The sequence below is a fragment of the Catharus ustulatus genome, chromosome 6 (assembly GCF_009819885.2).
Source record: "Catharus ustulatus isolate bCatUst1 chromosome 6, bCatUst1.pri.v2, whole genome shotgun sequence".
NCBI classification, from domain to species: domain Eukaryota; kingdom Metazoa; phylum Chordata; class Aves; order Passeriformes; family Turdidae; genus Catharus; species Catharus ustulatus.
Genome location: NC_046226.1, coordinates 4,780,947 through 4,804,254, shown reverse-complemented (window position 1 = coordinate 4,804,254; position 23,308 = coordinate 4,780,947). Strand labels below are relative to the sequence as shown.

The following is a 23,308-nucleotide window of genomic DNA, read 5'->3' as shown; positions in this document are numbered from 1 at the left end:
TTGAAATAACAAGTATCATTTTGATGAAAACCTGTAGATCAGAAGGCAGGAGAACAGCACAAAGACTGCCAGGAGTGTGCTTTATTTCTGTTTGGACTCAGAAACACAATACCTAATCTCTTATTTAAAAACTCCCAATTCTGTATAATCATAGTTTCTGTGTCTTCAACAGGATAAACTTTCAGCCACTTAAAGACACTTTGGAATTTATATCAAAAAGACTTCAATAAAGGGATTATTGCAGAGTTAGAAATCATTAGATTTTATTAGGGTTTCTCCTTGATTTCACCTTTAACCCAGGACAGCCCAATGATTCCAGCTAGTTTACTTTTCCCCATGATATTTTTAAAAATCATAGGACACTACTGCAAAAGTCTAGTGAATAATCTGATATACTCCTTCCCAGAAAGAAAGATAAAATCAGGAAATCAGTGACATGCTGGAGGCTTTGCCAGTGGCTTGGCATCTTTTCCTGCAGGTTTAGTGCTCTGCTAGAGTAACACCAGGTGGTTTTGGGGTAAGCAGAGCCAGGGAAGCAGGTGGAAGAGGAGGCAAGGGAGGAAGTTCTCCCTCAGTGGGCTGGAATGAGTTTCCATGTTCCATGGGAGCATACCTGGAGCCTTCCTGTTTTAAACATTCCTAAGAGACAGCAGCAGCAGTCAGCTGAGCACACACGTGAGGAACATCCAGGCCAGGGCAGCAGCTCCTCCATCCTCTGGGCCTGTTTAAGATCTCACAGTGTGCACACAGGTTAGACAGCAGAGATCTGCACAAGGTGTCATTAATCCTGTTATTTCCCCAGATTTTAGATTGCTTCTGCAAATATTAAACATGTGACCCGTGTTACTTCCTTTTAAATGAGTATTGCTTTTTATTCGTAGCTATTAGAAGATTAACAAGTAAAAGTTAGCTCTGAAAAAAATCTTTACAGTAATTTATGGAGATTAACTTTCCTATTTAGGGTAAAGTCCAGACATTTACAAGAACAATCACTTAAATAAAAATAGAATCTAAAGCCTATGTTTAAAACATGGCCTTTATTAGCGCTGTCTAGTGAGCTCCATATTTATCTTACATTGAAATAGTTCTGCTTTGCTTAAGAAAAGACAGAAAAAGTGCATTTACAAGAGTACTTTTTCTTTAATTTTCTGCGAAAATGGAAGGAATTGGAATCACAAGTTGACAAATGTTGTAAAATGAAATTTCAAGAAACATCAATTTTAGTAATGCTACGCCATCACTAGTGTTTCCTCCTGACCTCCTGCCGTGTGGAACCAGAATATCCTGATATACAGTCTAGAGCATCTATGTTATTACTCTACAGCATATTAAACACAGAAAAAGGGGCTCAGGCCCCCTTCCAATGTACAAACATGAATAAAAAAATTGTTTAAAAAAATCACTTTTTATACATAATGTATATGCAAACTGCTTTAAATACACGGGCTTGGAAGAGTTATTTACAAACTGCATCTGCCCGTGGGACAATCCACAGGCAGAGCACAAACAGTTTTTATTTTTTTACTTTATTGGTGCATCTCAACTTTGGGAGATATAAATTTATTCGGCAGTACAGCAAACACAAGAACTTGTGACAAAGCATCTTAAGGGCAACCCAATAAATTTTGTTCCTCCAAACAAGGTTAAGTACTAGGACTGCCAAAGTTTCCAAATAAAGTTTGATTTTAAACCCAGATGCCTGCTGGCAGATCTGTGTGGTGGAGGATTTGTAGACAGACCCATTGGAAGTACAGGTTTGGCTACTGGATAACTCCTCCTGAAGAGCCAGAACTGATAAGGATGTTTTGTCCAAAGAGTGAACTAACCTAGAATTTTTATTTTTTTTTTCCAATTTTATTAATATTTTAAAAAATACATAAAAATACAACATCCAATGTCTGAATAAATATATTTAACAAGTTGCAAGATACCTTATTTTACACAAAAATTTCAGCTTTAGAAATCTTGTTAAATAACTTCATTGTTGTTATATATTTCATTTTTCGTCTTTTTGTAACAAAATAAAAACTCTGAAATTACATAGAAAAAAGACAAAATATTTTTGTCAAGGGATAAGATAGTCCACTGAAAACCTATTCACAATTCCACTGTAAACATTAATAAACATTAAAACATTTGCATAATTGTGTGCTCAAAAATCCTATAAAAAGTGGAAGACTTATTACAACTGTAGTTTTCAGTCAACTACACTTCCTTTCACAATTTATTTTGTCCCATTTACAGCTTTAAAACTGGGCACATTGCTGAACACATACTTTGGCAGTTCTGTATAGCAAGTGCTTCCACAAAGAGGAACTACTCACCAAGAGTTACCCACAGCTGGGTGAAAGTGCAGCAGTTACTCAGTTCTTTTGGATAATATTCTGATGTCTGCTTGGTGCACTTGCTTATTTTTTTTTTAAGATCACCCTAGAACACCTGAATGCTTCATTGGACATAACTTTGCAAATTTGATAAGTGCCCTTTCTCTGTGTTAGGAAAAAAATAAAACAAAACAAAACAAAAAGAAACAAACAAGAAACAAAAACAAACACAATGACAAGGATGTCACGTTGTGCCTACAAACCTTCAGTTACCAATGAGCTTAAAGTCCTCTGAACAGTAAATTAAACAAAAGAAGGGGTAGGAGGGGGGAACAGGTACAGTCCAGCAGTGGAAGTGTGTACAGGATATACTTGGCAATGTCCAACCAGTTGAGTGCTTTCTGTGGCTGAATTTCAGGGTTTATGTCCATGGCAGAGAGCTGCTGGCAAGGCAGAGAAATGTTTTTATCACCTGCATTCCACAGCCAGCACGTTCTGGGGAGGAGAGGATGAGGAGGGGCTCATTCCAGTGTCTGAGGAAGCAGATGACATGGATGCTCCTGTATGGGACACTGAACACACAGAACAACACATCAGCAGATTATCAAAGTACAGCTCATAAGGAAGGTTTCCTTGGTTATTGGGTTGTGTAAAAGTCATCACAAAAACACAGGTTATGTCATACAGAGGTTTTGCCAATTGCTTCCCCTGCTGCATTCAGACAGGATGAGCCTTACCCAGCTACTGAAAAGGTAACTCAGATGAGTCTAATTGAGGCACCTGCACTGAGAAGTCCAAGTTTCTACTGCACAATTATAGAAGAGTCAGCAAATATTTGTCATGTTCTAGTTCCAAAAAGCCACAAATATTCCTTCTAAATATGTATGCAAACAGATGGTAACGCTTTCCTTCCTTCTAAAACAATATCAATTAAACTCAAATTGCTATGAGTTATGCATTTCCAAACTATTTAACTCCTCATGGGAATCAAAAAGCAAATCTCTTTTAAAAAATCTCAATCATAAAGCAAAACCTTACCTTCTCTGTCTTTCTTTTTTAATCGTTTCCTTCTCCTGTCTATGGTTGCTACTTCTGACTTCAAGGACATGTAGTATTTTCGTATCTCCTGCAGTTTTTCTTGTAGGAAGGAGATCCTTTCAGTGCTGCTCATATTGTCCAGTTCATCTGTAAGTGGAAAGAAAAGACAAAAATAGCTTTGTCAAGGTGATTTTAAACAAATGAATGCAGTTCTTAAGAGGATGTTAGACACAGTATGGAAGAAAGGCCCACACCTAATTCAGAATCCCCAAATTCCCATGTTTTTCTTTCAGAACAAATTTTCTCCCGAATTCCCTGTAATGAAGTAATTTGAAGGATCCTTACTGAGCTGGAAGCTCCATTTGTACACTCTGGGTGAAGCATTCTGGTGGTGGTGCTTGTCCCTGTGCTTGTCCTTCTCTCCATCTTTGATGTGAGGAGAAATCACTCTGGCAGGGGAGCGGGAAATCTTCTGTGGTTTGGATGCATTGATGTGTTTGACAGGAGTACATTTACTGGAACTGTCCAGAACAGGGAGGTCTTCACTGTCACTGCTTTGTCCTGCAGCAAAAAGAATTAATTTGGACTTAAAACCTCCACCCTGACATTTTAAAAATTGTGGTAATAGTAAAGAAACAATGATTAAGAAAGAATTAGACTATTAGAGCACTGTTAAACTGTCTTACATCACCCATTTAGACTAAAGCAGACAGTAAAACTCTTTTCTTAAAGATTAAACCTGTATTACTATAGGTAGGTGGCACATGATTTTATTTACTTATCAAAGTGCTTTACAAATCTAAAGGAACAGTTCTGAAACACCAGAAATTCAACATATAACAGAAAATTTTTAGCTCATATATTCAAATATTTTAGATTCCCAAAGTAACTGCCAAGTTTTCCACAGGCATGTTAAATATATCTGAATAGTGCATGTCAGATAATTAGTATTTTAGTTTGATATTTAAAAATATAACAGTGTTGCCACAAAGCCAAAATCACTGATTCATTCATGCAATGATTGTCAGAAATGCTGTGACAGAGGGAATACCCTTAAGCTGAAGGAGGGCAGGGATAGATGGGATATTAGGAATTGTTTATTATAAAGATGGTGAGGCCCTGGCACAGGGTACCCACAGAAGCTGTGGCTGTCCCATCCCTGGCAGTGTCCCAGGCCAGGCTGGGTGGGGACTGAAGCCACCTGGGATAGAGGAAGGTGTCCCTGCCCATGGCAGGGGTTGGAACAAGATGATTTTTAACGTCCTTTCCAACCCAGCCTGTTCTGTGATTCTCTGAAAAATGAACTACACAAACACAAAAATTCAGTTTTCTATGGCAAGCTATAAAATAGTCAGATGTTTGAGAGAAAAACTAGACAATATTCCTTTGGATGAAAAGCTTTTCTTTAGCATCCAACATTTTTCTGTATTTCAAAAATGTTGATTTTTTCTCCAGGAGAAACACCTGCTTTAAGACTTTAAATGTGCCCTCTACCAAATTCATAACCAACTCAACAGTTAAAAACCAGCACAGTGGTAAATATGTATATAAATAATTATTTAGACCTTTTTCTAAGTAATATAAAACAGCCAAGAGATTTCCTAGTTACACTGCTACTGCAGAGCTCAGAACTCCTCTCCAGTTTATCACCCATAACCACAATGAATAAAAATGAAAAAACCTTGGGAGGGATGCCCCATGCACTGGAAATTGTTTGTAACATGAGAACAGCAAGCTCTTACACACATTGACAGGACAGCACAACCTTCCCCCTCCTCTCCCTGATACCTGTTCCATTCTTTTCATTTTTGGCTGCAGCACTGGTTCGCTTTGGAGTTCGCTTCTGCTTTTTTGCCAGTGTTCCACTATTGCTGTCACTGGGTCTTTTTTGACCTATTAGAGGAGGAAAACAAAATAAAACATAAGACACCTCAAATACTTCTGCTACTAAAAAGCTCTTTTTATAAGAAAAGAAATCTAAACCCAGACAGGCTGAGAGAGTTGGGGGTGTTCAGAGAAGGGAAGGCTCTGGAGAGACCTTAGAGCCCCTTCCAGGGGTTAAAAGGGCTCCAAGAGAGATGGAGAGGGACTTTGGACAAGGGTATGGAGTGGCAGGACAAGGGACAATGGCTTCACACTGACAGAGGGCAGGGTTAGATGGGACATTGGGAAGAAATTCTTTACTCTGAGGCCCTGGCACAGGTTGCCCAGAGAGGCTGTGGCTGCCCCATCCCTGGAAATGTTCCAGGACAGGCTGGACGGATCTTGGAGCAATCTGGGGCAGTGGAAGGTGTCTCTGCCATGGCAGGGGGCTGGAACAAGATGGGTCCCTTCTAACCCTAACCATTCTGTGAATCTATAACCAGCAGACAAAACACACCAGCAATTTTTAACCAAGTGCCACCAGTCTCAAGTCAGCAGCAAGGATGAGAGCAGGGAGTGACTCCTGCAGGAAACACTCACCTTTCTCTCCCATCTCCCTCTCCTGCCCAGCCATGCTGCAATTGCTGGATGTGGTACTGGCTTCGAATCCATTGGCAGACTCACTCTCACAGAGCCCTTCCTGAGACTCCTCTGCCACACTGTCCACCTCAATGGTCATGTCACTCTCGCTCTTGATGCTGCGGGACTCGTCCTGGCTGAGGGCCAGCGGAGAGGCCACCGGGAAGCTCGAGGGGACGCTGGGGGCTAAGGCAGAGGGGGCTGAGTTGGAAGCACTGGGGTCTGGTTTTTCTGCTGTTGTGTCTTCACTGCTGCTCTTCTCCTTCTCATCCAAGTCATCCAGGTCTACTTCATGGCACAGCAAGGTTTCAGGACCGATCTGAGGCATTGTGTCATCCTCATCTTTCAAGGGAGCGCTCTCGGCTTCGGCCGGCCGTTGGAAGTTGTCGTTCCTCAGCTCCGCAGCGTGTGGAACCGACTCTGCCACCAGGGATGGCATCTCCTCATGTTCTGTTCTCAGGGACTCCTCAGCACTCAGCCCTCTACATTCCTCTGCTCCACTACATTCATTGGTCCTCTCTTCAGAAACAATATTTGGCACTTCCATCTCGCTCTCTCGCCGATTTCTCTTCTCAGGTGATGCCTGTTCCAAAGTTTTCCTTTTCAAAAGTTTCTTATCTTTTGTGGAGGGCTCTGTTTCGCTTTCAGTAGTGCTGGAAGTGTCTTTACAGTCCAAGGAAGACACATCTAATCTTTCAGGCTCTGTAAGAGACTCATTTGCCACCTCTTCCTGGTTTCCTGGTGCAACCTTTGCATTCTCCAATGAGGGATCTTTTGTCTTGCTCCTTCTCCCTTTTCCCTTAGGTGATTTTTCAACCTCTCTTTTGATTTCTTCCATTTGATCCGTCTTATTCCCAAAAATTTGAACAATTTGTTCACTTTCCTCAACTTCCAGTTTCAGTGTTTCTAGTGGCTGTACTTGAGTCCTGTCGTTTTCCTTCAGCGCGTGAGAAATCTTTGGGTTTTCCTCATCCAGCTTCTCATCACGGAGTTTTTCACTTTTTTCCAGTTCTGAAGTTTCTGGAGAAAATTCTTCATTCAAATTCTTTTCAGATGACTCATCTGCTTCACTGTCAGATGTGCCAGAGTCTAAAAAAAATTTAAAAAGAAGCAAACAGCACCCTAAATAATTAATTGCAGCAGGACTTTTTATTTGAATCTCACAAAATCCTGTTTTCAGTAATCCATGGTGTCAACATCAGTAATAATTTTACACTTCAAAAACCCTGCACACTTGCTACAGTTCTTATTTTTACCTAAAATTTCTATGAAACTGCAGTAGTGGTGGTGCTGCCAGAGTTCAGGAAGCATCTGGATGATGCTCTTAACTCAGCTGATTTAGCTGAAGTCTATGGTTCTCCTACAACCATTTCCCAAATAAGTCAGTACCAATGAATTACATTTTATTGCAGCAAAAATAGGATTCCCCTGATCCCATGGATATTGCCTCTCCCATGTGACACTACAAAAGCAAAAAACAACACTTCTCCCCTCCATGCAGAGAAAACACAACCCAAACCCAAAAATAAAAACCTTCTAAACCCCAATATGGACATTTCATTGCTAAACTATTGTGCAGATGATGCACACAGAGAGCAAGCATTAGTACATTACCAGAAGATTATTCAGGGACCTGTACTAAAAGGAGACAGTGATTTCACTTCAGTTCTTGTTCAGAGAGGCTTAGAAACACCAAAGATGTGCTGCCATTTGTGTATAATTAACAGCTCTGCTGGATGATGGAGTATTGAGGTTGAGGACTTAATTAGCACAATAAAGACTATCATTATAGCACTGGATTTGGTCTGTTCAGGACTGAAAAGTTCTGGCTGAAGAACATGGAATGACTTGTACAGTCACTGCTCTTCTGTGAGCAAGCTGTGCTCCTCAGCACAGCCAGCTCAACTGCTTACTCAATAAAATTTACAAGGAGAAAGAAAAAAAAAAAACCAACAACAAAAAAAGAAGGTAAAAAACCCCCAAAAAACAAAAAACCAAACCTCTTTTCAAAAAGGTACTGAAAAAGCCTCCAAAGCATACACAGGGCTGAGATCACTCACCGTTTGATCCTCTATCAGAATCAAACATTCCTGAGCTACGTCTCGTCTGCCTGCGAGGTGTTGCTAAAATTAAAATCGAAAGGATTAATTTTATCGAGCGGAACGAGCCCTGGTGCTGCCGAGTGCAGGGAGCTCAGAGCGCCCATGCAGCTCCAGGCCACCACACCACCCTGGGCTCCAGCTGGGAATGCTGGGGAGCACAGGCTGCTCTCCCTGCACCTCTGCAGCTGCATTTACCTTCGCTGTTGGGCGTTTTGGGGAGGCTGCAGGACGTGTTGGATGGGAGAGTGGATTTCAGAGGGGGCCGCCCACGCTTGGATTTTTGTTTCTCCTCGTCCTTCTTCTCTTCCTTTTCACCATCTTCTTTATTCTGCAGGGGAAACAGTGGATTTTTATTAATGGTTCAGTGCTGATTAACTGAATAACTGGGGGTTTTTTAGTCATTAAATACAGTACTACAACTGACTGAAAGCATTACTTTTGTTTTTTTCTTCTGTTTTCTCTTTGGTCCTCCTTTTTCCACTGGCCAGATAATCCGATCAGCTTTCACCCATTCATCATATCTGAAAGGGAATGACAACAATGCTGTTATCACTGCACATAAAAATGTTTGAATATGAGGAGTGAAAGACTTGAATGACACAGAATATTGATTAATGAGGTAGGAAAAGGCCAACACCAGGCTGGATGGGGCTCAGAGCACCCTGGGATGGTGGAAGGTGTCCCATTCCATGACAGCAGAGCATGTATTTATAACTCATGCAGTGTCTGGCCTTAGAAAGATGAATGACATTTCCAGTCCTCAAAGAAGGGAATGATGGTACAAATTTGTCTGTCTCTCACCAGCAAAGCACTGGAACACTCAGGGGACTGAGTCAGCTCTGAAGTGCCAGTTATTTCACATCATACACACAAGACAGTTTTCACCACACCATGCCTCAGCAGGAAAATGTACCTTTTTTTTTTAAATGTAAAGTTTTTAAATTATGGCAACAAACTGGATGAGATTCTGAAAAGCTCCTCAAAATCTCCTAAAGGTTTTAATAAGGTAAAAGAAATCTGTAAATATTTGGGGAATATTGCCACACTCAAACTTCAGGTTGCCACATAAAGAAATTTGCTTAAGGATTTGGAATACCACAAGTTATATACCAGAAATATATAAAGTACTATAAACACTGCTGCCAGGAGAAGCATTTTTACATTAACATTCAATACAAGAATATATTTTGTTGCCAAAATTCCAGTGCTTAATACACTTAATTGCAAATACCTTCACAATTATCAATGACTCCTTTAAAGGAAAGTTTGGTAGTGCTAACACTGATAGACACAATAAATATCAGAGATACTTCTGCAAGGGGTGGGGATTACTAAGGCAGATGGACACTTGGGAAAATACAAATATATCCTGACATTTCAGTGCAGCACCATGAACAAAATCACCAACATGGAAAAGTGAAGAAGTCAGAGCCTGTTATGTTGGTAATTCAATCACTGACCATCTCTCACTTTATTTCCTTAAAAACAGAAATTTCTTTTGCAAATAAGCAAAGAACAAAGAAATGAAAGACAATTTGTTATCCTCACCTTACATTCCAACCATAGTAATGAACTAAGTATAAAACCTCTCCATCATCAATTTCTGTGCTTTTAATACTGGCTTCATAAATTTTTTGAGTCTTTCCACGTCCGTATTTTACTTTCACTTTGGTTCCAGTCAGGCAGGGTTCTGTGTCCTCCTCATCCTCTTCACCTTCTGATTCTCCTTTGTTCTCAATTTCTTCCCTGTAGTAAAATGTATTTTAAATGCCCACTAATTAGTGACAATTGTATTTTAAAATTTAAAGAGAGTAGTCAAGGTAGAAAAAGGCTGCAAGAAAATAAGAAATTCATTTTCTGCACCTTGTCCTGTCTCTGAAGCTTGCTCAGAAACAGATTTTTTAAAATCAAGAATAGAATTTAGGGAGAATAGGGCTAAGTGCCAGAAACATCCAGAAAGTTTTATTAAAATTTAAACACAACTACCTGAAAGTTTAAATATTCTTTTTTAAATTAATATTTTGATAGTACAAAGAGGAATAAAAGTTAACTCTGTGTGTGTGTCTCCTAAAAAGCACAGGAAGAACTAACTTCAGTTTTTGAAATATTTTGACACATTATTTATAAAAAAGGTACTTTTACAATTGACTTAACATGCTACAGTTTATTAACTGCACATAAGTTTGAATTGCCATCACAGTGATCCTCTCATGGACAAAACACCATTCCATTGGAAAAAAACTTCACCAAACTTCACTTTGATCACAGAAGTGTTCAGCTAAGTTTAAAAGTGTCCACACAACTCTTATTAGATACATCCACCTCTTATTACACCTTTAGCTACTGTTTAAATATTATACTCAAATACATTTTGAAGAACTACAATCTAGCCTATTTTTAGGTATAATTTCTTCCCTATTTAAGGGAGCATTCAGCATAATTTAGAAGTCACTTTACCAAAAAAGTCAGCAAGAAATAAAATACTAAAAAGGACTATGGGTTTGCATTTAATGAAATAAATTTGCTGGTCTTCAGTGAAAGATCAATTATCCTGTGGCAAGCAACTCAGAGGACAAGTAATACCCACACAGCTTAAAGAAAACTCTTTGATGCCTTCATTAACTGATACAGAATTAAAACAAGGAGCCTGGAGCTTCACCAGCCAACCCTTAAAAACACAAGAGAGGGATTTGCCATTTCTGTTTCAGCTGCCCAGGGAAGTGCCTCAGAGCAGTTCTCATCCTCACAGCCTGGTCAGCTTGGTGTCTGGAGGTATTGGTGTGATAAAACACAGCCTTGGCAATTAAAATGACACTGACAATTATTGCCTGGCATTGAGCACAAAAGATGCTCCAGGAAGTACAGCAGGCTCCACCAGTCTGAAATAAAATGTTCCTTTCTCTGCCTGGCTCAGTGAATAAGGTTTCTGATTTTCTCACTTTAGTAAGATTGAGTCTGTGTCCTCCTGCCTGGAGAACAGCTCAATCATGGCATAGAGAAACTCAAAAAAGTGATACAAGTTGGTGTTTACCTGTCCCTCTGCCTCTCCTCCTCTTCATCTGACTCTTTATCAGAATCCTCCTGCTTTTTCATTTTCTTCTCTTTTTGCTTTGGTGTGCTTTTCTTCCCTAGTGGAGTTTCATTCTCTTTCTTTTCTGCATTCTCAGGTGTTTCCTCTACATCTTTGTTTTCTTTGTTACTGTCTTTTAATTTGTCTTGGGTTTTATCCTCCTCACCATCTTTTTTAGCAGGGGCTGCATCACGGGCAAGTCTTCTCCGTCCCTGGAACAGAAATAAGATCAGTTTAATGACCCCTGCCCATAACCTCTCCAAATCTCAGCAAAAAAAGTGATACATGCAAATCCTGTAGAGAAGAAAGGCTGGAGATGACAAAAAAAAGCACAAAATATTCTAAAATAGTAAAATTTAAGCTGTAAGTTTTTGTATCTGCTTCATTTGGAATAATGAGGATGAGTTTCTGATTATCTGATGGAGATTTCAGGACATTTGTTTGGACCTGTAATGTTTGTTGCTCTGACAGAAAAGGCCAAAATGTCTTGTTCACCTACAGCAATAGCATGGTTTGAAGCGTTTGTATAGGACTATTGAGGGGAGGCATCTTCCCCTCAGCACCTTCAATCCTGACAGTCACCTGTGGACATCACAGGCAGAAATTTGTCAGCTTTCAAAAATTCTAAGTATCCCATTTTTAAAGGCACTTTGAGTACTCAGGCAGTGGATGCCTGGGACTATCTGCAACTGATTCTTAGAGATCTAGGATTATCATTTGAGTTATTAGAAGTCTCTTGATAGGATCATTGCTTTTTAATCAGAACAAAGAGCCAATTATTAAAAAGACAAAAAATTCTTACATCTCTTTATCTTTTTTTTGAGTGTTCTCAAAAAGAAAAACCAACTCAAAAATGAAGGAACAAGCTAAGAACAAAGCTAATGTCATGTGAGGAAATTCACTGAGGCTGATGCAGCCTGGAACAACCACTTTCATTTCAACAGAAATGTAATACATAATAGAAATCTTAACTTGTGTTTACACCTTGTCCTTTCATCTATTAATTTACAAGGCCATATATGTGCTTGAAAAGCTGCTTTGCAAGAAGGACTTTAACAGAATGACATTTTAGTCACACAACCTTTAGAACTTGAACAGTTTAAAAGCAGCAAATCATGTCCTTCAGTAGTCATACTCTATTGAACACAAAATGTTCTTTTAAGGTAATTAAATGAGTGCTACAGTCATATTCCAATAGCTTTAAAGTTCTGTCTGTATTCCTCATGGTATCCTCCAGCTGATGGGCCACTGACCTGATCCATGCAGCTACTAATACAACCCTCACCTCTACAGCATTTAAAGACAAATGAAGGCTAAACTTAATTGTTCCTCCCTCTACTTTTGTGTGTATACTCCAATATTGGAGTGTTTCTTCTATTAGAAGAGAGACTGTGATAAAAACCTCCCTTTGATTCTGAGATCCATAGCTGGTTTTTGATATTCCTGTTTCTTGCCAGAAGGCTCCAGGTTCCCTGTGCCTGTGGAAATCCTCACCCACAACCAAGACTGTCCTGCTGTGTTTCACTGTTCTGATAACAGCTCCAAGCAGCTCCCATGCCAGCCCTGAACCACAGCTCATCCAACTGAGCCTGAGCAAATCCTCTGCATGGTGTGGAGTGTGAAGGAATAATCAAACCTGACTCTGGGTCCAGGTAGAACATAATTAACAGTTAACACTCCCAGAACTCCACTCTTGTACAAGTGCACCAATTCCAACATGCAGCTGCTCCACAGGGAAAACTCATTATGGAAACTGTTCACTACACAAAGAGGCTTTGTTAAAGACTGAACACAAATCAGTTCAGAGCACTCACCCTTGGGGATCTTAGTTCAATTTCTTCTTTCTCACTTTCACTGCTGGAATAATTTTCTTCTGCCTCTTTTTTAACTTCTGTTGGGGGCATTTTTTGTTCCTCTTTCACACTTTCCTCCATTGGTTCCACGTGTTTCTGTGTGTCTTCTACCACTTTTGGTTCATTGTGATGGATGGTCCTAAACTGAATGTTTGCAGAACGGCAGTACTCCTCGAAACCATAAAGATACCTACAGACACAAGGAAGGCCCCATTTATATTTCATGGTTTATTTTCTAGCTATTGAAGTGCATAAAAACTATTTTTCTGCTCAGTAACTTCAGGAAAATAGTAATAATAAAAAAGAGAACAGCAACCAAATAAACCCAAATAAACAAAAATTTAAAAACTAGGTAAGGTTTTGAAGTGAAACAATTTCAAGTCAAATGATAGAAAGAATACACAGAGGTGCTTCCCACATATTTAACTTCATCCCCATCCAGTTAAGAATTCATGACAATAATGCCATGCCAGCTTGTTCTCTGGGAGCTGCCTGTCCACACTCTAACCCAGTTACAGGTGAGAGAGGTATGAATTAGCTTATTCCTCAAAGAATTAATATGCAAGTTACAACACACTATCACTGTCACAACACATTTTCATGTGTCCAAACATCAACATCATTATTTCCACTGTAACAGTAACCCAGTACACATTTACCAATTACTCTTTCCAGGATAAACACTCTTCTCTGTGAAATACAGACCTTAAATATGTGCCTAGTTCAAATTCCACTGAAGATATTCTCAATATTGTCATCTTCATCGACATTAACATGAGTTGAGTCATTAGTCATCCCTATTTCCAAATTTCCTTAGGTCTGAGTCAAGAGAACCTCATTCTTCCCTTTTACTCAAAAAGCTCAACTGTTTCTTGTCAAACTTCCAGGAGGTAAATAATAAAAACAATTTTTATTTAGAAAAATGAGCTTGGAAAATGTCATTCCTGAAAGGTTTCCAATTCAAAAGTTACAACACAGCTAAAAAGTGAGGGTCAGAAGAAAAAGATTTATGCATTTGGTCATTGCAAGTAATGATTTTAGTATTTAATAACTGTCACATCCACCATAGCAATGCACACAGTTAAGCCCTAAAGACATTATTCTACAAATTCTGCAAAGCTTTTATGTAAATATACAATTTGAAACGTGCCTTTTTTCAGTCAACACCTTTCATGAAGTTAAAGCAACTGGTATAAAATTCTCCTCAAAGCATATGTGATCTAAAGATTAAGGAGTCTGTTACTGTTAACTGATTTAACTTGCAAAACTGAATCTGCCAAGCCTTATTTTATAAATTTCATTGGTGTACTCTGGAATGCCATCAGCACATAAGGAAAGTGAAAGTTTCTTGGTAACAAAATGAGCAGAACTCTGATGTACTGGAGCAAAGGGAACTCAGAGCCTTGAGAGTTCTCTTCTTTCATCCACATCAGCACAAGAAAATGCTCAGAACTGTTGATTAACTGAAGAATATCAGCTGCTGTCTATAACTATCAACAATCTCTTGAATATTGTACATGCTACAACCATAAAAAAGATAGGAAAAGTGTTTTCACCATTATTCAACAGAAGAACTTACTTTCTATAAGCAGTTTTTACATTGTAGGAAGCAGCTGAGTTCAAAATAGGAATGCCAAGGTCCATATAAATTTGCTTCCATACAGCACCACTCTCAATCTTCGGAGAAAAAAGAAAAGAAAAAAGGAAGTTTACAGGTTTTGTTAATTCAGAACATTAAGGAATACTCTAACAGAGTTAAAAGCCAAAGTCTTTTATAACATTAAACAGTTTGGGTTGGAAGGGACCTTAAAAAACATCCAGTTCCAACCCCTTGCCATGGCAGGGACACCTTCCACTACCCCAGGTGGTTCCAAGCCCTGTCCAACATGGCCTGAACACTTCCAGGGATGGGGTACCCACAGCCTCCCTGGACAATCATTTATAAATATGAATGAACAGACATATTTAATTCAGGGAATATCCAGTACTTACATTGTCACACCCACCCTGCTGATAAACCAGCCTAAAAAGTTTGAAGAGATTAAGGTCCTTGTAGCCCAGAACTGGTGGTTTATTGATAGGAGTACCTGAATAAAATAAAACAGATACAAGTTACCCCAAAGAACAGCAAGTTTCCTCTTCCATTCCTTTAGAACACATTTGATTATAAGTATTCTGCATTTAAAAATCTCTATTTAATGGCTCAAGGGATGTTCCCAAGCCAGTAAATTCCAACCATCCTTTTTTGAATGCACCATTATCTCTGGGTGGTTTATCAGCCCCCCAGGTTTATTAACAACCCCCATCCACCTGGCTGCATCCCACTGCTCCTCTCATGAGCAGGAGGACAGCCAGAACTGCAGGAAGTTCCAGGGAGCACCTGAGGAATGCTGGAATAGAGTAGTGTGTGAAGAGATGAACTAAAAACACTGTGGGCTGAAAGGAACGAGGAAGAAACAGAGATGTTGGATTAGGAAGAGACACTCAGGCAAATTGTCAGAATGTGGAAAAGCACAAGGCCAGACCAGACATGAGTATTTGGGACAGATCCAGGGAAAAGAGAGAACTCAAATCAGCTGAGTGGCAGTGACATAAAGAACAGTAATTATTTGCAGAAGGAGAAACCTAAAGTGACTTAGGGCAAGTGGCTGCATACGTAGACAAAAATCCTCCCAGCAAGGAAGAATATCAAACCCCCTCCCTGCTGCTTCCTATCTTACCTCATCTTCATGCAATTATATTTGGAATCATTAAAATAATTTTATAGGACTTTGGGAATACTGTCATGATTCTATGAATCAAAATATTTATACTGAGAGAACAGAATGTAGAACAAATCTGATGGGAACAGAAATCTTGCTGTAAGGATGGAGAAGGAAAAGAAAAAGCAAACAAGCAGGGGAAAGTCCCAGTCCTGAAAAAGTCCTGCACATTGCTCAATCCACATACTGGCTTCAAGAATATTTCATGGACTGTCTTCAAATTCAGCACACAAATGCTTTCTTCTTTTGCCTTCACAAGGTCCTGACATCCCTACTTGTTTTGTAGTCTGTGAGTGTTTAAGAAAGAGAATGAGAAAGGAAGAAAAGAGGAAAGTGGGAAGAATCAGACTACATGAAAGGAGAACTCTGGATTAGCCCAGCAGCAGAGTGATTTCTTTTTTCCTCCCCAGCTTAGCCTTTCATTCCCCCAAGGCAGCTTATTCTCCAGAAACACTGCTTATATACAGAGGAGGCCTTCAAAATTACGTTGGATGAGCTCCAGAACACTTTGCTATAATACATGCTCAATTTCTAAACCTATGATAAGACCTGGCAATATTGAACAGCTTTTGAATTCTTTTTTGATTCTGTGGTCTAGAACACACCTCATTAGAAGGCACACAGACCCTCTTTTACAAAGGCAGCTTGATTTCCCCACTAATTTAACAACCTCACCCCCTTAAAAAAGAAAGGGGAAATATTCAGACTCTCCAAGTACGTCATGTTTTACCCTTAGCTCTGATCATTTCAATTTCAAATACATCAACATTTGCTGCACTCTGTGCTGCTATGGAAATATCATCCAGGTAACTGCAATCAAGAGAAAAGAAAGATTTAAAAAAAAAAAAAGAAAAGGGCAGTAGTTACACCTGTAATCTATCTCCACACCAAGGCTACCACAGGATGAAAATGGTGTTTGAAATACAGGATTGAAATGGTGACTTCACAAGTAAAATTAATCAAACCAATTTACTCTAAAAGACAAAACTCTCTGCAGGCTTGAATATATATTTATAAAAAGGAGCATAAAAGCTTCCATTTTAATGTCAATCTTATCACAACTGCAAATGCCTTATGCAACAGCAGTTCTCCCAAGCCAGCAGGTACATCCTGCTCTGAAGCCAAGACTTCAACTACTCTAATTTATTAAGGATCCCTTAATTCTGCAAAGATAGACATTTAAAATACACTATTTTACTGTTCTAGCTACAGAACAAAATAGAATCTTTTGAGTTGTCTCTTCAGGTATCACTGCTCCATTTGTGCACAGACTTGAGGATGGTTGGATTTCACCATCCATGGACAGACTCCACAGCTTGCAGCCTGGGATTAACAGCACAGAGCTCTCAGCCATGGCTGTCACAACCAGAAATCAACCAAGGCCTTATTTAACAGGAGTTGTGAACATAAAAAAGGCTTTGTGAAAGCAAAACAAAACCAAAACACCTCAGGGAGGATTTGAGCTCCCTTTGAGTGCCGTGCCATTAAACAAACGGACTGGAAATTTAAAAAAGGAAGAAAATTCAGTGTTACCTCTGTCTTCCATAAACTTGTAAAGCTGTTGGAGGAAGTTGTCCCTCTCTTCAGGATCAAGCTCTTCCTCAGGCTGTGAAAATAGATGCAGTTATAAATGAAAACAGTAAATATGCAAAGTAACCGTTTATTTGTACGAAAGCCTAAGAGCAAGAACCAAACCCAAAGCACTTCCCACCTGGCCCTGAATCCATGTCATGCTGAAATATGCAGAAAACTAAATTCACTCAGAAGACTGAAGTGGTACCTCAGCAGGAAAAAAAGAAAATGCAGGTCAGGGAATGCAGCAGCCCATGACAGAATGAGTGAGTAACCCTCAAAATAAAAATAATAACACATATAGCATTCCTGCCTAACATTTACAGGACTGAAAGAATTCACAGGAATTTCAGGGTTTTATTTGGTTAGGTTCTTTCTGTTTGGAGCTTTTAAAACTCATTTTCCTTATCCTTTAGCTCAGGTCACAGAACAATTCCTTCTCCAACCTGCTGGAGATGTTCCAAACAGTATTGGTTTTTTTAATTAAGCTCCAATGGTTGATTTCAGCTTGTATTTGGAAACACCTTTAAAGTCACTTCTATAATTTCTTCTTATTATAAATTCCTTCATTTTACCTTTACAACTTAAAGCCTCAAAGAGATAAACACTTACTAACTTTATGGCAAGGAATCCACAGCATGAAATAAAGATATTCCTTTTATTTCCATAAAAATTATTTAAAATAAAATAATTTTATTGGGGGGTGGAAAGGTCAGGCAGAGGAAATAATGGCTAGGTATCTTCAAGGAATTTTGAGATTCTAGCAGAGACAAAAATAAATAAATAAAAAAGAAGAAAAAAGAAAACCTTTTCCCTGCAATGCTTTCTGCATGCCACTCTCTTCCTGCCAGCCTGGCAGTTTGCACAAGGCAGGCTGCAGCTGTCTTGAAGGAGAGACGTACAGTACGTGTCAAAAAATCTTATCATTACATTATTAAAAATAACAGGAAAGTGACAAGCAGTTCCAGAAGGAAACCAGAACAACAATTTAGATTTCAGTCATCTCTGCATTCTGTAAATTTTCAGTTTCAAGGCAAGGAGATAGGCAGGGAAATGGGGATGTACATGCTAGTGGCTTGCTAACCAGCAATCTGCCCAGCACAGAATGAATCCCAGCCCTGCCTGCTTCACTGAATTCTGAGCTTCTGAACCCAACAGGGCTCAGCTACAATCAGGTAGAGACAATATCTGTGTCTTACTTCACCAATTTTTCTTCAGGATTAATTGGAGGAAATTAAATGTGCAATCACAACACTGTACAGCACCAGTTACCATTTGCTCAGCACATTACAGGGATTATATAAAGAGAAACAGTTATCTATAGAATTAGCATGCTCTTCCAGGTTATCAAGTGAAGTATTGCTATAGAAACCACAGCTTTTTTCTCTCCATCTAGACTGCAAAATAACTTCAAGATCGAGAAATTTCTACCATCTACTGTAATGTTTACTGACTGAAGGTAATACAGCTCAAACTGTGCAAACTAAATACATCTAATAACAGTAAACATTCAGAAATACTTCTGAATAGTTGAATTAAAGCCATTTCTTCTGTGTGGGCACAATGCTAAACCAGAACTGTGGGTCAGAACAGCAGAAATGTAGGTTAGAAACAGCAATCTTGCAGCCAGAAATTAATCCTTCTACTGATACCAAGCACTTTCAGCTGAAGCAAAAAGGAAAAATGGAAAGCTTTATAGGGTGGAGGCATAAAACCTAACTGCAATAATCATCCACCTGTGTGAGACATCCCAAATTCTGCACCTGCTTCCCTCTGTTGCTGGTGTAAGAGCCCCCTGACAGAGGGAGTTTGAACTGTGCCTGGCACTGATACCAGAACAGGCACCAAATCCTTCTGAGAAGTCACTTGAGTAAGACCTGAGTGACTGTCACCATGGAATAACTCATGGATCAGCTGCTCTTCTACTTCTGGCCAAAATGAGAAAGACCAACTCTTCCTGCATATGCTAACTGCAACATGAGGATAAAATGTCCTTTTTTTTTCACTGGGGTCATCTGTTTGGAACTGGATATAGAAGAATTTCCAGAAGTGTCTGCTGTTCTGAGTGAGTTTTACTTTAAATATATCAGTCATTATAAAATCACAGAATGGGCTGGGGTGGAATGGACCTTAAAGACCATCGAGACCCAATCCCCCTGCCATGGGGGTTCATCTAAGCTGCTGTAAATCTGCACCCAAATCAAGGAAACACCTGAGAAATGCTGATGCCACAACCTGTAATCATCATGGGAGAGCTGAAATTCCCAGCACAGACTTCCAGCAGGAGCCAGGATGACAGTGCTACTTTCCAAAACTCACTGCTACAATCCAGACATTTGTGCCCATTTTAGACTGGACATAAATAAGTTCACTGTGATAACTGTTTAAAACCAGAAACTGAAGAGAGTTCTGTCTCTGCTTTCATTTTTTTCTTATAGAGATGGTGCAAAAATGGGGAGACTGCAGCCAAAGGTAAGTCAAAACAACATAAAAATTTTAAGGCGCAAGAGTTCAAAACTGAGACCTTTCTGCTGTTCATTCAATACCTACATGCAACCTACAGCTAAATGCAACCTTTTAGTTGCAGGATGAGAGGCTGAATTTCATTTACATGAAAATAAATAAAAATCTCCAAGATGCCCCTTTTCTAATTAAAAGATGGAAATTTTATGGGTTTGGGATTTTTTTCCTCCTTTCTGACAAGCAAATCACATCTGTTAGGAACCACTGTAAACAGTAAAACAATAAAATCAACAATGAACATTATCTTTGTATAATGGACATCCTCCTTTCCCAACTCCATCTCTTACTGCCTTCCAAGCAACATTATCAGCATTCAGGTACTTTCTAAAACCATAAGGTAAGCACCAGCAACATGAAGCACACAGAAATGTGTAGAGCACTTGTAACTGGTTTTGCTTCATTTGGTTTGAGCTCCTTAATTCACCATGAGCTTTGCCTCTGTCCTTAGCATGATTTTAGGCAATGTTTAGGCTCTGTTATCCTGACTCATCATTTACTCTACAGAAGGATGTTAAAGCTTCTGTGGGTGCCAACCTTTAGAGCTGAGTGGGAGCACAAAGGATGAAATAGTTTCTTCTACAAAAGAATGAATTTCTACCTACAAGCACGTACATCCTGAACTCAGGCAATCTGAGGTGGAGCTACCAGGGACAGATCTTTCTTTTATGTTATAAATAGACTGACAAGACCATAAATGCTTCTGTGAAAGAAATGCAGGTGAAGAGGAAGAGCAGCATACACAGGATCTGGAGTTCAGAGGAGGAGATGATCAAGACAAGCTGCCAAAATTACAGTTAATGTGATTTTGTTGCTTCACAGTACATCATTGAGATTTCATCACTTGCACATTTGCTTTCTAATGCAAAGCTTGAAAACTAATTAAGGAAATGACAAGAATTAAACTGATTGCAACAAGTTAACAGCTTTAAACCACGTGGAGATGAGCATGGTCTTAAAATGTTAATTTATACCAACAAAACCCAGAAATCCCACAAACCAACAATGACTCACTCCAGAGCTGCGCCTCAGTTTGCAACTTCTCTTGGAGTGACATTCTGAGAATGCCTCTTTGCATAAAACTGTGAGCAAGAAAGTCTTTAAAGAACATTTGTATGATGCATGGTATGATGCAGGCCGTGCTTGACAGCAGCCAGAACTCCTCCAAATGCACACATGCATGAGAAGGAGGATTAACTAATCAATGTTCCGCTATTTTTAAAGGCTAGTCTGTGCATTACACATCACAGCCACTTAGGGGGTTTTACATATATAAATCATTGAATCTTAGAATGGTTTGGATTGGAAGGGACTTAAAAAACCATCTTGTTCCATCTCCTGCCATGGGCAGGGACATCTTCCACTAGACCAGGATGCTCCAATCCCCACCCAGCCTGGCCTTGGGATGAGGCAGCCAAAGCTTCTCTGGGCACACTGTGCCAGGGCCTCACCATCCTCACAGGAAAGAATTTTTTCTTAGTATCTAATAAACCACTTCTTTCTGGATATCACCCTTCATTAACTTTGAAATGACTATTTTCCTGTATTTAACTTACAGAGTCAGCTATTTCAATGTTATTTTAAAATACAAATAGGTTGCAACAGACATGGCAATTTGGGCATGACTTTATGTGATCTCCCACAGCTACTTAGAGCAAAGCCTACACAGGGAACAAGAATAATTTCGAAGCAAAATGTAAATATTTTAATAGTTGACTACTGATTATTTGTAGGAATTTCAAGCCTCCTAAAACACATCATGGATTTCTCATCCTTCCTTTATGGACTTAATGCTAATAAAATATATGATAATAACTTATGATGAGAACTGAAATCCTTGCTTATTTGCTGAATAGGAACATTGGAAAATGCCTCTGGCATCTTCCCTTTTCAACTATGTAAAGCAACTGTGACTGATTTTTTTTTTTGATGCTGTTGTGATGCAAGAACCTTAAAAAGGTTAAATGAATGCACCCCATTAAACATTCTCCAGGTGACTGTCACAAATAAGCCTTGGAAAAAATCCCTCTTAGCAAATACCTGGAGGTGCTAAAACTCTTCCCTCTATGAAACACAAAGACCAGCTAGCTGGAATTTTTTTGTGAGGAAATTTCTTGCCTTTACTCTGGTCTTAAGTGAATATATCTGTTAAGAACGTGTACTGAAAAGATATTTGAAGTAACTGCATGTTAACATCTTCATTCTAATGGAATCAGAATGGCTTGCAGGTAGACAAAGCCAAATCCAAATGTTGCTCACCCATCCCCTGGTAAAACAGGGAGTATTTGAATATTTAAGCTTGAGAAACGAACATGATGGATTTGCAGTGGATTCCACAGCTTCTCCTACCAGCATATTTACCTGTCTGGAATCCTTCGCTTCACTACTTTATGTTTACATTAGATTCTTCTTTCTTCTTCCCTGACAGAACAACTTAAATACAAAGCAAATACAATAATAGATACAACCTCTTTTGAATAAAAATCAGGTGATGTTCAGTGTTCCAAAAGCTTTTGTTTCTATGTGGAGATACCAGAGTTAAGATTCTCTCTTTCCTTTCAGCTGCAGTGCACAGATTGCCAAATGTACCCTCCAAACACAGTTGACTATCTTATTCTGACACATTGAAAACTGGGTAAGAAGCAAAATCTATATCCATATTTTTATGTGGATTCAAATTAATTGAATAATTCTTTTAATTTTCATTCAATAAAGAATTTTTTCGTATAATACCGCTGGATTTTTTTCACTTCTTATGAAATGTGTTAATAAAACCTTAGTTGCTAATGGAAAATAATCCTGAGTTGCACCACTTTTTCACCAAAATTCCAGCAATTTGAACATGCTGAGTAGCTCTGTGTAATGCAATCCCTCTGAAGAGTCCATGACAAGCAATTTCCACATTGTCCTCCTTCCCAGTCAACTCTGGACCACACAAGTCACTCACCACGGGTGAGGAGGAGCACCAAACCAACACTGGGTTTGTTCCCCCTCCTTAGCTTACAAAAGCCATGTAAAGCCTGGAAACCTGGTGGTACCAATTCTACCACCTCTTAAAGATGTCATCAAAGGCAACACACTCAAAAAGACAGTTTCTGCCAAAACAAAGTTGCACATTTTTAAGCCAGTTACTGGAAAAATGGTGGGATCTAATGTCACCAGCTACAGTAGATCTCTCTGCTCCATTATCATTAAAGATCCTACTTGAGAAAAACAGGATCCTTTCCATTCCAGAATTAGACTTTTCTGACTGACTTTATCCTGTGATTATATATAAAGTAGGTCTGTGTTCATTTGATTATTTAATGATGGCCTATCATGGCTGGGCAGCAGCTGGACAGGCCCTGACAGCAAAGCTGCTGTGCATACCAAAAGATGGGAATGGGGGAAATAAAAAAAGGTGTTTTTAAAAAATCTCATTCCCATCTCTAATGATATAACCAATTACAGTTCTAAAACAAAAAGCCCACTGAGAATGTTCTGGGAGAGGATGGACAGAAGCTATTTTTGACCTTGATTAATAAAAGGAAACACTCTATAAAATGTAAAATTTCAGTAATTCAAC

The 23,308-nt window shown here is 39.1% G+C and overlaps 1 protein-coding gene across 1 annotated transcript in view; it reads right to left on the bottom strand.

The window, feature by feature from the left end:
• Positions 1–1,017: 1,017 nt before the first annotated feature.
• ARID4A (AT-rich interaction domain 4A) overlaps positions 1,018–23,308 on the bottom strand; it is a 45,796-nt gene continuing 23,505 nt past the window's right edge. Inside the window, exons 12-25 of the mRNA XM_033062943.2 lie at positions 17,185–17,257; positions 14,882–14,976; positions 14,469–14,566; positions 12,851–13,079; positions 10,998–11,248; positions 9,515–9,712; positions 8,403–8,487; positions 8,162–8,294; positions 7,925–7,987; positions 5,826–6,953; positions 5,151–5,255; positions 3,708–3,923; positions 3,363–3,509; positions 1,018–2,896 (exon numbers count right to left, since the gene is read on the bottom strand). Of these exons, the coding sequence (XP_032918834.1) occupies positions 2,793–2,896; positions 3,363–3,509; positions 3,708–3,923; positions 5,151–5,255; positions 5,826–6,953; positions 7,925–7,987; positions 8,162–8,294; positions 8,403–8,487; positions 9,515–9,712; positions 10,998–11,248; positions 12,851–13,079; positions 14,469–14,566; positions 14,882–14,976; positions 17,185–17,257 (2,925 nt within the window). The 3' untranslated portion in view covers positions 1,018–2,792. The remainder of the gene's footprint in view (positions 2,897–3,362; positions 3,510–3,707; positions 3,924–5,150; positions 5,256–5,825; positions 6,954–7,924; positions 7,988–8,161; positions 8,295–8,402; positions 8,488–9,514; positions 9,713–10,997; positions 11,249–12,850; positions 13,080–14,468; positions 14,567–14,881; positions 14,977–17,184; positions 17,258–23,308) is intronic.